Below are 16246 nucleotides of genomic sequence, written 5' to 3' on the forward strand. Positions count from 1 at the left end.
CGGCCGGTAATCCCGCCTAATGCGCCACTGACAGAGCAGACAGAGGCTGCATACCTGAGCAGAGACAGACTCCTTCCTGCTGGTGAATATCACCTCCCCTGACCTCCCGGTGGTCAGCCCGGAGCCCGGGGGGTAGTTCCGCCGGGGAGGGGGCGGGGGAGGGGACTTGCAGGCCTTCTCCGCGTTCAGCTTGGCCACTTTGTCCAGGCTGGGCTTGGCGGGCTTTTCCGGAAGGATCCTGGCTGGCTTCTCAGCCACGGGGGGAGGGCTGGCCAGGGCCCGGGGCTCAGGGCTGGGCTGCACCGGCTTCTCAGGGCTCGACTCCGGCACCGGAGCCTCTTCTGTTAAACGCACACGCAAAATAGACGGCAGTTACAGACTGAAGACTGCGCTGTATCAATTGTTAGCACACCCTCAATAAGACTCCACCGAATCACATAATGAATCTGAAACCTCTGCCAGAGGTGTCATGTCATGTCAGCCGTTTACTTTCATCTCATACACGGTTACATCTGCTTCACACCGCGGCTATCGTCTTCCTACAGTAATATGTGGCACGAAGGCGGGGTGAAATCAATCCATCCCAGTTCCGCTCCCTAACAGAACAGACTCTTAAGGGGTCACATTTAAGGTGTGGGAGTCATCGCTGGCTTAACTCAATATGCCCGTAGCCTGGCAACCAAGCGGCAGCAACAAAGGGAGAATGAGAGAGAGAGCGGGGGTGTGAGTTTTGGGTTACATGCTGGTCCCCGGCCCAGCTGACCTCAGTGGGGCTGCGGTGCTTGGGACACCCGATCCTGCGCTGGGCTGTCCCACCACGGCCCTCCCGAAAACAGAGCCCCCCTCGCTACAGGCGGACCAGGCCTGAGGAACACAGCGCTCCACAGCCATCAGCACAAACACAAACGCCCGTCTGAAAAAGGGCTAAGTGATGCATCTACACCGCGGCTGGAGCTCCTCTGAACCATCATGTGGTTTTCATCCTGGCTCTTTTGACATCGCATCCGGTGACGTTTTGTCTACGATGTGCGTGGAGGCCGGAGGCAAAGCAGACTCACGCCCACACCTGAAATCTGTTAGCAAGGAACAGACGGCACTGCACAGAACTGACAGTGGCCCGGACTCCGAGGACTTCCTCAATCTTGCAGTATATCCTGCCCGGAATGAATTAAACACAGACTAATCCCTCATGATCTGGCGTTAAACCTGATAGAGCCAGAGGTCCTGCATGGTCTCTGAATTTCAAAGTGCCTGTGCTCGACGTTTTGACTGCAGCCCTGTGGGGGACCAATATGGGAATATTGGCTAAAGGAATTCTGGGAGCCCTACTCCTGAGCACCTAGGAGGGGGACAGCTGGTGAAACAGAGATCAAGCTACAGTGTTATCCCACCTGTGTCATCAGTGAGTCACTTATTCTAACAACTAACAATTGCATTTTTTTTTCTCAGGTAGTGAAAGCAAACCTTTGATTGGTTCATAAGAGTGACTGACATCAGCTGCTAGTTTAAACCCACTGGCTCGGCTCCCCTAGTTTTCAAATTTAAAGATGTGGCCTTACTCGGGGGCGACTCCACAGGCTGGGGCGTGTCCACCTCATCCCCCTGTACTGCAGGGGGCGCTGCAGGGGCCTCTTCCTCGCCCACCTCAAGGTTGGGGATGCCTTTCATCATGTTGGCCTGCGCCTCCTGGAGGATCTTGTCGAACTCCTTCCCGTCGTACTGACCCATGTTCTGCCTCCTCTCCGCCCACTCCTTCTCCGCGGCCTGTAGGGAGGTGAGAATGACATCAAAGGCCCCCGTTCGCCCGCGCCGTGCAAACATCACTCACATCTTAATCACATCTCCCTCCAATAAACTCCTTTCAGGCGATAGCAGGAGACCTCACTCAATAAGCGGCGACTTTATCTGTTAACTTCGTATTCTTCGGTAATTAGAAAATGGCTAATTAGAGGTGTCTTTTCTCATTAGCGCTTTGTCTGATTACTTCACCGCAGCCTCCGCAGATAGCTGCCTAATTGCACCATTTACCATCACAGCTATATTAGCCAGTAAACACAGCGCAAAGGAAGGACTCAGACCAACTTCAGTAAAAAAAAACTTTTTACAGATTTATCCAGAAGACCTGAGGACAAAGCACTGCGCAAAACAAATATCCTGTGACCAAAAGCAGGCACACAATCGCACACCCCAAAACCTAACGTACAAAAATATGTAAACTTATAGTACATCCATAGACCTGAGGATACAAATCCGATGTCCACATCTAAGGACATGTATTTCATAGACTTACAAATCATAGAATAATAACGATAACGATAATTACTAGTAGGCATTAGGTCTGTTGAAATGGGAGGGAAGGCATCGGCAGACTGCATTCTTATGTACCTCGATAGACTTGGCCCTTTGCTTGGATTTTTCTCTGCTGCTGTGGACCTCCTCGATTAAGAGGTTCTGAGGGGCGGAGCTGTTGCTCTCGGCGACGGAGGGCGGAGGCTCCGGGTTCAGGACAGGCTTCTTGGACAGGGCGGGGCTGTTCCCCATGGTGGGGGTGCTGATTTTGGCCAGGGTTGGGGAGTGGCGCTCTTGGCTGGGGGTGAGGGGGGGGGCTGGGCTGGTGCACCAGGGCAGCGGACTGCAGGGACTGCTGAATGTGCACGGGCGAGCTCTGGGCGTGGTGAATGACCAGCGGCGAGGCGGGCATCACCTCTGAGCGAATGGAGGAGCTCTGGGGCTCGGGGAGCCCGGTGGGGGAGGCGGACGAGGGCGGGGGCGGGGACGAGTCCTGCACCGCGCTGGGCGGGGGCTCTGACTCCACCACGGCAACCGCGCTGGTCTCCCTCACTACCAGACTCTCCGAGCCTTTCAAAGGGCTGTCTGTGACAAGCCTGTGGGAACAGAATTTCCAGTGTGACACTTGATCGCTTCACTAAGACAAGAAACACGTATTTGCATACACACACGCACACACACACACACACACACATACACACACGTCCACACGCACACCCACACACAGACACACACAGACACACACACGCAGCCAGGTGCTGCGATACACTCCTGATTGTGCGTGGCGAGCAATGCCTGCAGACTGAGATCATTAGCGCCATATCTGTGCCTGGCAGGAACGTGACAGCGACGCAGGCGGCCGCTATCGGCTGTGACAGGAAGGAACGGCATCGCGGATGACGCGCTCAGATGAATTCGGCTGAGCGCAGCGGCGGAGCAAAATCACCGGAGGGAATCTAGCATCCCTGCGCCTGACATTTTTATGGAAATGAATACTCCGCCAAAGCTAAATTTCCCTTAAATGCATTCACAGATTGGTTCAACGCGAACGCAGTGACACAGTCAAAACAGATTTATTTTCATGATTTCCAGAGAAGATGCGCCTTGCTAATGCTGTCACTATGATCTGCATCTCTGTAATGAAAGACCCCGCAAAATATCACAGATCAGGGCAAGTCTCGGCAGCCGGTGTCAATGTCACAAACACCAATGACAGGCCAAAGGCCTGACGCCTTTCTGTGAAGGTTAATGCTATGCTTGAGAGGTCCCTACTGCTTTATTTCTCCTAAAACGGAGTCCGACGTCAGTTATCAATAGTTCTGAACACTGTTCTCTAATGCACCACTGCAGTGTAAACGTGCTACAGCCCAGCTGAGCTTCTCAGGATGTCAAATTAGTGTCTCTCAAAAGTTAAAAATAACAACAGGGTTTTACACTTGACTACCTTATTACATAAGACACACTTGCATGCAAGCTCAAAGAATAAATAAATGGAGCATAATTCAAAGGCTGTTCAAGCTTTAATATTTATATACTCTTATTTAAGCCCTTGCTCCTTTTATTTACATTATTTAGTGTGCACTGCAGTATGAATTAACCATTAGCAATTGTCTTACATATTAGTCGCTATATTTGGAACTTGTATGCTGCCTTGCTTGCCAGGGCTTTCTTGAAATAGATAATAAATCCCTTGAAGTGTGTATAAGCAGTGAAAGATAAGTAAAAAAAGTACATTTGCATGTACAGACGACACAATGATGTGTCCTCTCCCAGGGGAATTCTGGGTACAATCCACCTTTGTCAGACATGACAAAGGGAGAGCAGAGCGTCCTAAACCTCAACCCTCCACAACATGGAGCCAGAGAGGGCAAGGGGAGGGTTCATGAAATCCACAAAGGGCGGAGCTCTCATGTGCTCACCGATGTGGGCCTGTCATTGTGCCTTAATGTGGACAGCAAACTGTTCCGATTTGCTCAAGTCAGTGATTGACAACTCACTTCAGCTCCGCCCATTATGGGGCTGATGAGGCCGTGCTCTTAAGCGTCCGCAGGTGGATGAGTTACCTCCTCAGGCTGCTGAGTGTCTCCGTCAGGTTCTTCACCCGCTTCAGCATGCTGTCCAGCTTGTGCGGCTCCTCCTTCAGGAACTTCACGGCCTCCACCTCCACCCGCAGCACCGCCCGCATCTTGGTCTGCAGGGCCGGGAACTCCCCTGCGGGGACGGGGCGCACGGGCGCGGTCAGACAGGTGCCGGCGGTGCTGCGTTTTCGGCAGGTTGCGAGCAGGCCGCTCGGGACTCACCTTTGAGCCCCGCCAGAGACTCGCCCACTTTGCGCAGGCCCACCGCGCCCTCCTCCACGTCCTTCAGCGTGACGGCCCTCTGCACCGCGCTGGACGCCGAGTCCTTCTTCAGCTCGTCCACGTACTGCTCCAGCTCCCTGCAACACAGGCGCCGCGGCCATTAGCACGCCGCTCCTGCTCCGCGGATCACAACGGACGCCGGGCTGCGCGTGATGCGACGCCGGGAAGTCCACAACCAGCTGAGCATGGGAAAGCATTGCAATACCAGCAGTGAACATCAGAGGGCAGTGTGAGAACATTTACTTTCCCCAGGCTTATAGAAAAGCTTGAGCAGTAGGTCGCCTTCTGAGTACGAGTTCATCAAAAAAAGGAAAGGAATAAATTAAAGAAGGCATGTTTTGTCTCCCTGCGCTGGACTGAACAAGTGAACAAATGTGCTTTGTACACTGCGCCTGTATTTTGAAGGAAAACTCGTCCTTGCTGCAGATCCTGCTACTGCCAGCTTCTGACATAGTTGTAGCACAGATTTCAAAGCCAGATATCTCCCATATATCTCAAACTGTGAACCAGCACACACCCCATTGTCACCAATCCATGTCAAGCAGGTTGTGAGTCATCTTTATGATCTCTTATATGACAAATAACAACATCAAACCAAACAGTGAAGCTGACTGAAACTTTGCGGGCGTGCTAAAATTTTTGCTTTAGACAGTATATCAGCAACAGGTGCTGCACTGGATTACTGTCACACCTTATAACCACACCCACCACTTCCCTGTGCTTTCACAATCAAAACACGGGCTCCTCTCCAAGCCTTAGGAAAGCATCAAAAAAAAAAAAAAGAAGAAAAAAAACTGGCAGCGACGTTTCATAAGCCTCTTATCTGAGACCACTGAGAAAAGTCACGGGAAGAATTCCTCTGAAGACACACGGAGCAGGAACCAGTCCGACCCGTTTCCACAATCTGCCCAGACAAACACCTGACAAAACCCCGCTTTAATGTCTGCAGTGGAAACTGCGCACCAGCACCAAACAGGTGTGAGAAAACGCTGCATCATTCTGAAGGCAATCTTTCTGTTAGAAGTTGAAGGATTTACTCCTTTTATCTGCTCGAAAATTATGGCTGTTTCAACAGACGTCTCCACGGCGCCCCCCCACTCCCTTCTGCCTGCCCGCAGGTATGCTGAAGCCCCGCCCACTTTGCTCACCTCATGGGACACTTCCTTCTTCAGGCTGAGGCTACGACAGGGGATCTCAAACTCAAATCTTGAAGGGCTGCAGCGTCCGCTGCTTTTTGGGGGGGGGGGGGGTGTTCTCACACTTGAGTGGTTAACGTAAGCCACTGATTGGCTACAGAGTCCACACCCCTTGTTTCCATGGATTAAACAGGCTGCTGACAGAAAACAAGCCACCCAAACCTGCAGGCACTCTAACACTCTGGGGCTGGAGTGTGACACCCCTGCTTTATACAGTTAAGTCATTAAGACTGTCAGAATATGTTTTTAACTTTTATTCTGTTCTGGGCAGCCTCCTACATTGTATTTACACACACTTACAAGCTTCCTGAGCTTAAAATATCACAACTGCCTCTACCGTGGAAAAAAATCCATTACATTTGAGTGTGAACAGAGGTGTCAAATCCCTTCTATCCAATATGGTGTCGCCTGAGTTTTGTTAGTAGAGTAATGCCATCTCTTCAGGCCAAGCTTACTCTCCTGTTCTTTCTCGTTTGCATCTTAAACAGTAGTGGGATTGCAGACAAGGGCCTGGCTGAGTACCAATGCAAACACCCATCCAGTTCAGACTAATTCCCCCTCAAAAAGAGCAAGAATGTTCTGTTTGAGATAGTTATCTGAGCAAATGTTGACCACGGACAGAGGCCTGACCTCACAAATTAAACAGCAGGAAAAGGGCTCATTTGCCATTCATATTGGCAACATAAAAAGAACATAAAAAACCACAAAAAACAAAAAAACAGCTGAGGCTGACATAGTTTTGCGCTCTAATTTTTTCACGGTAAAAGGCAAAGATTGGAAACACCTGAGAACAATCATGAAAATTGGGGGCATTAAAGACTCGGTTATACAATGCTTTTTTTTATACATAAAAGAGTGCCTAAGTAAAGGTAGGCCGAAGTGAGTTTCTCCACACAGCACAGAATGCATTCACAGGCTGCCAGGTGCTGTCTGTCAGAGACACACCTCATCTCTGCATTGCCAGGGAAGGATGGTTTCAGTCAGGGGTTACAGGGTCTGACCACTCAATAGCGACCCCCCCCCGGTCGACTGTGTGCCGAAATCGAGAGCGGAGGTTGCAGTAATTAGTGCTGATATAATTATATGATTAGCCATTCCATATTGAGAAGAAAAAAGCAGTAGAAAAAAAGAGAAACAGAGAGTGGTCCCAGTAGTGTGTTAGGTTGTATAACAATAATGGGCTGACAGGGGAGTACATCTAAGAGAGGGCACACGCTTCAGCTGCCTCGGTCCTGGTGTGTGTGTGTGTAGGGGCGCAGCGCTAACCCCAGAGGCGCCGCCGACCGTTTGAAACGAGGAGAGAGGAGGAACGGAGTGTCCAAAAGGAGTGCTTAAGAAGGGTTTATTTGGAGAGACCCACACCGGCGCTGTGGTGTTGGCTCTTACCCCAGCTGGACCAGCACCCTCTCCTCCATGCTCAGGTACTTGTGCCTGTCCTCCTCCACCAGCACCCTCTGCCGCTGCGCCGGGTCCTCCAGCCTCTTCACCGCCTCCACCAGCTTCCCGCTGATCTCCTGCTCCGCCCGCTTCACCATCAGCTTCAGCGTTTCCTGGTTCTGCAGCTGTGACAAGCAGACACGCACGCGCAGGCTCAACATCGCGTCAGTGCCAGCACAAGGCCCCAATACTGACGGACCTACTGAATCAGACTTACAATACCGAGCTCCAAAAATGTACGCATGTACATACATGGCACTCATTCACACTGACAAAGCACACTTACGTCACATGTACATACAAAAATACACGCAGACATACAGGCACACACACACACACACATACATGCACACACACACACATGCGCGTGATTATGGACACACAAACACATGGTTAGAATTGCAGATACACACAAGCATTCCAGCTCACATCACAGCGGACCACAATCCACACCCCAATTACCAGCAATAATGCTATCAGAAAGGCCATAATCATCAGCGCTGCTGTGATTACCCTCAGCCCATCGCTGAGCCTCTTTAAGTACGCTTCTAATTCTCCCGTTAATAATGAGGCCGTAACTAACAACCATAACTTAGTTGTTAAGTCACAAGGACATTTCACAGGCTAGTACACACTAAAACTATCAGTAGCAAATTCTTTACGAAGTGCTCAAAATAACATTTTACTGGATAATCCTCCTCCATGAAATGAAAACAATACATCAACACTGACAGCAGAAAAAAACATTCCCCCACTAGGTGCATTAACATCGATTATTTATTACGATTAATATGTCATTATGCCTCAAAGTCATATATAATTTTGTGGTATAAGCAGCACAAATTACATAAAGAATAATGGCTGAAGATCTTCACTAGCCTCCCCTCTAACCTAAAAAAATGAAAGTTCTTTGAATATATATGGCTGCTCTAAAATCAATGCCAACACAGAACCGTACAGAAAATAAATTACAAATCCAATATCCACAAACTCAGCCGGAGGCGGCAGTCCGTTCTTGTTCATGAAAGTAAAATTCCAAGCTGGCTTTTAGTGTGGTGTGTAATCACCTTTTTTTCCAGAGCGCAGCAATTCACAGTTAGGCATTTAACAGACAGAAAAGTTACTTCCAGATACTGAAAGGATAACTAACAGGAAGAGGAGGCTATGCAGCTGAGCATATCCACTCCTTATTGGAGCCGTAATGGAGGGGGGTGGGGGGGGGGGTAGGGCAGTGACATCACCTGCAGCTGTCTCATCTGGAGGAGCTGCAGCCGCAGGTCCGAGACGTTCTTCCGAAAGTGGGCCAGGTTGGCCTGCAGGGGTGCGGGGGCCGCGAGGGGAGGGGGCGTCGGAGAGCTTTCGGCCGGGCTCTTGGCCGCGAGGATGGGCGAGGCTCCTGTAAGGAAGTGAGAGAGAGGGGTCTGCTCAGTTCACTGGAAAAAAAACCGGCTGGCTAATCAAGGCGCCTGTGTGCGCGGATGGGCTGTGTTTCCTGTGCTGAAGTCCAGAGCATGAAGGGGACTGTGAAGGGGACTGGATGCCTCCTACTGCATAGCGCATCACACACATCCCTGAGGTTATGACTGCATTATATGTGAAACGTAGCGCATCAGCACCGAACCAAGACAGCCAGCCACAAAGTCTGCACTGATCATTGGATACTTGTGTGGAAGCTGTCCCTTTTTCAGGATGAATCACATCTCCCATTTTTTAACGGCTGGATATTTATTCATGTTGGGGTCCATGTTAAGAGCTACGAATGTGATGCCCCACCCAGGATTTAAAACAGCTGCAAGTAAGTCACGAAGTCTAGCTTGCTACCCACAATGCACTGCATATCCCTTTCCGCCTGTATACATTGGATAGATCCTAGAACCTCACATTTCAGGACCTGGGTCTGAAATTCAGATACCTCTGAGAGGTTCAAATGGGACAATCTTTTTATTCCCCCCCCCCCACCCTCTCCCCTCCCCTCCCCTCCCCTCCCCCCATCCATTTAAATTTTTCGCTGCGTTATGGACTTGGACGCCGCACACCAGCTCAGACCGCATTCCAGAGGACCGCTCTGTGATTTAATACCGTAATGTTTGTTAATGAGGGTGCCTGCTCTCCGCAGATTCACACAGGCAGGCAGACGCTGCCAACACGCCGCCGCCGCGCTAGCATCCCAAAATAAATCAGGGACGGCCCTACTGCAGCCAGTGCGAAGGAGGAGGCAGGTCACAGCACTGCGGCTGCAGCACCGTACGGCTCCTTTTCCCCATATCGGCAGAGAACACGTTCCTCTGGAGGAACCCAGAAGTCCCAGAGGAGATGAAACGCAGCGCGTATTTCCAAAGGCCGGAGAGACCTTCCCAGCGTGCGCTGAAAATTGAATGAAAAATCAGAGTGTTTTTTCATCGCCGCCTTAAACAGCGATCCGAGGGCGACAGGCCTTAGCGTTTGGGAGCGGCAAAACAAAGCGCGCCTGCCGCAGCTGCGCCTAATGAATTCGCTGGCTGTGATTCGCTCGGGCGTGTCCGCGGCGTTATGTAACGCCACGCCGAGCCTGGGAAACTGCCGCTGCGTCGCCCGCGTCACCGCGCTGAGATCTCCCGCGGCGGCGGGGGGGGGAACGGCGAACCTAGCCACCGAAAAGCCCTCCAGCCATGGCTGTGCGCGCAGCAAACGAAGGATGGCGCACACCTGTCACCGTGGAGACGCCTCTGGCTGTTGGCACACCGCGGTGCCCGGAGGCTGAGGCAGGGACCGCGCTCTAAGGCTGGCTCGAAGCCGGCTGAGGCTGCTGCAGCCTCCCCTCCAGCAACACGCTAAGTGAATGGGAGTAATACCCAGGCCAATGAACAGCACCAACTCTACGGTGAGCGCCGCTGTGCAGTGTCAATGCTCCCATTGTTGCTGCTGACTGAGAGATTGTTGATTATGCCACTGCACTCAGAATGACATCACGAATGACAAATGCGTCAAAGAGCAGTACGGGTTGAACACTGTGATTTACGAACGTGATTCATTCTGTGTTGCAATAATCAGCATAGCCGCTTTGTAAGACATGAAGGGCCATGCTGTTTGGTCTTTATGTAATCATAGAAACCAAATGATTACGTTGGCCTTAGAGTAATCATAGAAACCAAAACAGATCCAGACAATAAATTCTTCTGAACTAAGACCAGGAAGTCTGAAATGACAAGGAAGCCCAGGTTCTTACGAAGAAATAATAGATTGTAGATTCTGGACTCCAGACTCCATGGTTGAGTTGCTTCCTAGACGAGATGGCCATGCTTGATTTTAACAATGTGTTTCACAACACTTAACTCGTGCCAAATCAAAGCGCTTCGCCGGTCCGGTAAAGACCAGTTTGTTTCAGCTTCACTGTGTCCCCGGCGCAGCTTTCTGTTTTATCACGACTCCATCAGGCGACAGCCACAGACTGAATCAATGTCAGCCTCCTCGAAACCGAAAATAAAGTTTATAACAGCGCACTGCTGTGTTGCTGCCTTGTGATGAGAATACAACAGACAAACATCAACCAGAAACAACAGCTTTTTGGGAACTATCTGTTCAAATTCACTGTTTAAATGACAGCATTTCCTGACTACAAGAGCTTCTGTGCATGGGCTTTCATTTAAAGAGTTAAATCCCAACACCTCCCCCACCCCCCGGGCCCCTAGATCTGAATAAATGTTTCCTGCAAAATGGGCCAATCCGCGCTCACTATTTCACATGACCCTGGCACTTGAAAGATCAAGATCATGTCTGGTCTTGAACATGGGGGCTCTCATCCACACAATAAAAGTCCCCCCTTTCACAAAGGGTCCTTATAACGCCCTGCAGAGCTACGCAGGTGTCTGCTGGAATGTTTTTATTCTCCGTGTGAAAGGGCAGGAGCGTGTGCGTAATGCCATACTGAACGGCAGGCAGCAGACGCACTGCAGACGAACTTCAGACGCACTGCAGACGCACTGCAGACACTGACGCACGTACACAATAACCCGGTAATGTGAGAAAAGCGGCGCTCACCTCCGCTGTTTGCGCTGTGGACAGGGGACGCCCTCTTCACCATTTTGTCACTGCAAATGAGAGAGAGAAAGAGAGGGATAATAAAGACCTGTTGAGGCGGGTTTCGTCGATGAGGCATTAAAGACAGCACAATTTGAGAAGTGACAGGTAACTGGATTAGTCCAAGCAAACACACAGGCACACAGATCGATATGATCCACCGAGAGGAAAGCACACCATAAACCAGTGCCATCCCCTCCCTCGAGCAAATATGGAGAGGAATATGCCCGGCTGAAATACCTACATATCTTTACCGCCATGGCTGCAGGGGATGCGCGCTTCTGGATCCACGGGCAAATTCAATAATGCTCCTCTTTATTGGGCTATTTCACAGACCACAAGCCCTGAGCTACTGTAAGGCTAAATCAAGCATTTAGTCCGCAACCTTGTCCAGCTGTACGACCGGCTTCAAGAGCAGTGAAAATGGCAGCGCTTTTTTTTCAGCGTCTGTTTTTCCCAAGTCACTTACACACATCTTACAGAGAGCCGCAGAACCCTCTTCATCAGCAGGGATTTTTTTTCAGGCGATGTTTTAAGCCAGCTCTGCGTGACCCTGTTTGGGTCACGGAAGTAATCCCCACAGGAATGCTGGTGGAGCAGCGGGGGCCGCTTCTACACCTGCTCAGAGAGCTCCACCCGAGAGAGGAACCACCGCCTCCACGTCCCGGGGCAACTCAACGTGGCTTCCGAGTAAAATGAAGGTTGATGATAACGGCTTCATAAAAGCCTGATGCACACACTGCCCTGGAGATCAAACAGAGGCCTTCGCTGCAAGCGATCCCAAAGCCCCAGCCCTCCCTCCCCCTGGCCTCTCAGTGCGGAGGACAATACGCTGCACTGATTTAATGGTGTGAGCTCCTAATCCTTCTCTAACACACAAAGATCGGGATGTTTCTGAAATCGGCCCCTCCGACCTCGACCGTCCGCCAAAGAAAATTGATTCAATGCCGCTCTTCATCCCGCCATTTCACTCGAGAAAATATTTTTCTGAATGATCCGCATCGGCGGAGATGATATGGAAAACTCGTTTATCTGCTGTTATTGCTTTTCTGCTTGCCTGGAAGGAGAGGCTTATCTCCGAAAAACTCCCATGATCCCCTCTGTCCTCGCTCACCTGGAGGCCTCCTTGGCACTGCTGGCAGTTGGCCCTTTGAAAAGTGCGTGCTGAACAAGCCCTGTTAGACTGGCAATCTGCTGCTCCATGGCCTTCATTCGCTCTCTGCAGCAGACACATTGAAAAAAAAAAAAACTTTATTACCTTCCAAAAACTGCACTACGCATGCATCACAGACATATTTCACATGGGATGGCCGTCTGTGATGCATGGCCGGAGATTCTAAAACCGTTGCTGGCCCTTTCTCGCAGAACCTCAACACGTTAATTGCCTGCGACAAAGATTGCTCTCTATTATCGTACAAATGATAATAAACTTTATTACTATATTAGTATTTATCTGCCAGCCTTTCCTCCGCATTAGTGAGTTTATGTTCATGGTTATTTATGACTTGACTTAAAGCAAACGCGTGTAAGTGTTACTGTTTTACATTTTCTTTTCAAATACCAGTACAAAGCATCACAAAAGGACGCCTTGCTGTAAAGACTTTGCAGGCAGCAATGTCAGTGTCGAGTGGACGCTGGCATCGTTAGCCACAGATTCACTGTTTCCATAGTGGATTCCATTAAGGGAGCAACCGGCGATGCAACAGCGTGTTTTGTTCCCACTCATTCATCGCCCTTCACTTATTTATCAGCTGACCAGATCCCCCTCCTACGCTGGAATTCCTCTCTACTGTCCTCCATGAAATGGAGACTGTTAACAACCGACCGCTGCAGCTGCCGCAGGGCGCGGGTCAGCTGCTGCGGGGCTGGGGTGTGTGAGGCGACCTCCATGCCAGCACTGCCACGGGAGCACAGACCCCCTAGCTGCTGAGCCTGGTCAGATGGCACTATGTCGGGTGAGAGCCCCCACGCACACGGGCGCTCAGCTCAGAAGGAGAGTGCGTGCGTGCGAACAGAAAGAGGCGAATCCACGGCGTGACTGCACAACTTTTCAAAACAGAGATAGTGCGGACCGAGGAAGGCGTTTGATAAGGAGGACATGCGTAACTTTGGCGCGATGCGTCACAGCTGCCCAGGGAACAGACACCAGCAAACAGACTCAAACGCAAACATTTCAAGGACACCTTTTTTTGCTCCTACGAAAACCAATAAAGAAAACTATCACGGGAGAATAAGGAGCTGGCCAACAGCATGGCATGCCTTTAATCATCTAATGACGGTTTCCCTAGATTCACTGGAGGGCTTCAAGTCCATAGCATTTCCTGGTTCACAATTGAAGGAGCTGGACCGAGTCACATAGAGTTTCTCATTGCGGCTGAGCCTCCTGTCTGTCCCTACGACACAGCCTGTCACTGACATGTCAAAGCCAGATGAGCTCCTTGTGAAAGCAGGAAACAGCATCAGACCAGAGTCTGCTGCTGAGCCCCTGTTCGCTTTGCGACTACGTCTCCCATGCTCCGGGGAATCTGAAATGAAAACTTCATGTGACTGAGTAGCTCGTTGGAATTTGCATAATTTGCCTAAAGGAAATGAAAATGGAAGGCGCTCTTTGAATTATGCGCACAGTAAGTACCTCACTGCTGTACCTCTAAATGTGTACAGTGAACGGACACACAACCCAGCTCACCTTAATCCCCATGATCCGACATGTATCCAATACGAATAGGGAGCACACATTTTAAGCCAAGTCTCCATACTCCTTGGGCATATTGTTTAATAAAGTTTCAATAAAAAATTCCAATAAGTTTTGTTTAGTTAAATATCAGTGCCATGGCCACAGATTCCCTCAGATGAAAATCAGAGAACGACCTGAGCTGATTTTAATAAAACAGTGTGTTTGTGTTGCGCTGTTGGTCCTGCTGAAAAGCTTGCGGTACGTTTGATCCCAATCGCTCTTTCACAGAATTAAGTACGGCAGTGATTCAAAAGGCCTGCGATATACGGTCAATATTTTCTTTGGTATTCGGTGAAAGCATCTACCCGATGACCTCGCTTAGCCATGCCAAAAAGACAACCGTTGATTCCTGTGCTGGGTAGATTTCTTGTACGGCTTCCTGTAAATATTTGCTCCACCCTTCAATCACACAAAGCAGCACTCCGAAAATAGCCACAACATTTATTGCCAAATAATAGAATGCAAGGAGGCATACTTAAAAAGGAACTGCTTATTATCTAAAAGAAAAGAAAAAGGAAAACATTTTATGGGTGGATATTTTCTGAAGTCTTTCGTTTTTAGTACATTCCAATGATCTGACACTCATAGGAAGGAAAAGCCGGTTATAACTTGCTGGAGAGTTTTAGTTTTTTTTTTCTGCCATTTTGCGATTAAAAATGCTGACTTGTGTAACACGCAACAGCAGCCATGTTTGACTGCCACAATTACATACTGCCACAGAGACATATCGACATGCATACACTCTTCATCTTGGGGGGGGGGGGGGGGGGGTGTGGGGGTCCTACCGTGTCTGAGGGTCGTTGGAGGACATGGCGTGGGGCGGCCTGTCCCCCTGTCCCATCGGGAGGTCGGCGATGACGGGCGAGGCCATGTTGCTCCTGGCCTTGGTAACCGTCTCCATGCCGCCCGAGCTGTCCTTCCTGAAGGAGTGGCGCACGGGCGAGCCCCTCTCCATCTGAACGCCCTGCGGCGGGATGTGGGCGGCCTGGCCGGGGTGGATGTCCACCAGCCGCACGTCGGCCATTCTGTGGGGCGACGGGGGCGGGGTCTTGGAGCCCAGGGTGGGCAGCTGGCTGTCGCCGTACTTGCGGGACTTCTGCCTGTAGAGGCTGTGGTGCTCGGCGCCGTCCGAGCTCATGGTGGAGCTGGCGTAGGAGCTGTTGGAGCGGACGGAGGCGCGGTGGAAGCCGCCCATGCCGTGGTCGGGGACGTCCCCCGGGTGGCCGCTGTGGGACGAGGCGATGCTCAGGCGACCCTCGTGCATCAGGTAGGGGTCGGCGTACAGGCCCTCGCCCCGCGCCAGGGCCACGCCCTTGCTGCTCACGTCCTCGTCGGGCTTGACGTCCCGCCGCTCCAGGATGGCGCTGGGGCAGGGCGAGACGGAGCGGTTCGGGGGCACGCTAGACAGCCGGTCCCTGGGGAGGGTGGCGTTGCCGGGCATGGCCCCACCGCGGGGCCCGTAGGGGATCCTGGAGGGCGAGGGGGGCATAGAGAGGCCAGCGTTGGGCGGCAGAGTGCCTGCCATGGGGTGGGCCGCGGGGGGGCTCATGGGCTGCCGACTCAGAGTGAGCTGCCCCTCCCTGCCCCCGTACAGCATCTCCCTGTGCATCTGCGGAGAGACAAACATCATTACAGCGCGCCGAAAGCGCTCTCTTTAAATGTGTTTACCAAACGCCCTGTCCAGGTTTCGAGGCCCGGGGCCAGTCAAGTCACATTCCTCAGGATTCCTTGGGGCAAACCTGGCTTGTTTAGCAGATCTCCTCTGTTTCTACTGCCAAGCCAGTGCAAACACATTTTCCTTTTAGCCCTGCTAAAACTGTTTGTTTTTGACCAAGACAATGCTGCACATTGAGTCGGAATGCAATTAACCAGGAGCTTTTTGTTTACCTCGACTTGGTAGGTCTTGGGCAGATATTGCACACATCGGCATTCTTCTCCTCACCCAAAATATGCAGGCGTCTTAACTGGCCTCAAAAACAGCACTTTGAACCATTGCGGGATTTTTCCCACAGGTCCATGGAAAAGCTCTATTTTGAACCGGCATCTTATCTTTGCCGGCGTTTCTGTGTGTTTACTCAGGCTCCTGCCCTCGATTACAGCCTTACCAATAAAGGCAGGAGTCTTTTTTGAATGCATCACGTGGGAGAACACAGGAGGGGGAGCGGGCGGTGGCG

The 16246-nt window shown here is 51.1% G+C and overlaps 1 protein-coding gene across 1 annotated transcript in view; it reads right to left on the minus strand.

Moving 5' to 3' along the window:
- The window catches only part of si:ch211-285f17.1 (sickle tail protein), a 118658-nt gene that overhangs the window by 9390 nt on the left and 93022 nt on the right, over positions 1–16246 (minus strand). The window contains exons 7-16 of the mRNA XM_035413639.1: positions 14858–15681; positions 12453–12557; positions 11300–11349; positions 8524–8678; positions 7232–7407; positions 4590–4726; positions 4353–4500; positions 2705–2885; positions 1560–1764; positions 55–341 (exon numbers count right to left, since the gene is read on the minus strand). Coding sequence (XP_035269530.1) covers positions 55–341; positions 1560–1764; positions 2705–2885; positions 4353–4500; positions 4590–4726; positions 7232–7407; positions 8524–8678; positions 11300–11349; positions 12453–12557; positions 14858–15681 — 2268 coding nt within the window. The remainder of the gene's footprint in view (positions 1–54; positions 342–1559; positions 1765–2704; positions 2886–4352; positions 4501–4589; positions 4727–7231; positions 7408–8523; positions 8679–11299; positions 11350–12452; positions 12558–14857; positions 15682–16246) is intronic.

The sequence above is a fragment of the Anguilla anguilla genome, chromosome 4, assembly GCF_013347855.1.
Source record: "Anguilla anguilla isolate fAngAng1 chromosome 4, fAngAng1.pri, whole genome shotgun sequence".
Classification (NCBI taxonomy): Eukaryota; Metazoa; Chordata; class Actinopteri; order Anguilliformes; family Anguillidae; genus Anguilla; species Anguilla anguilla.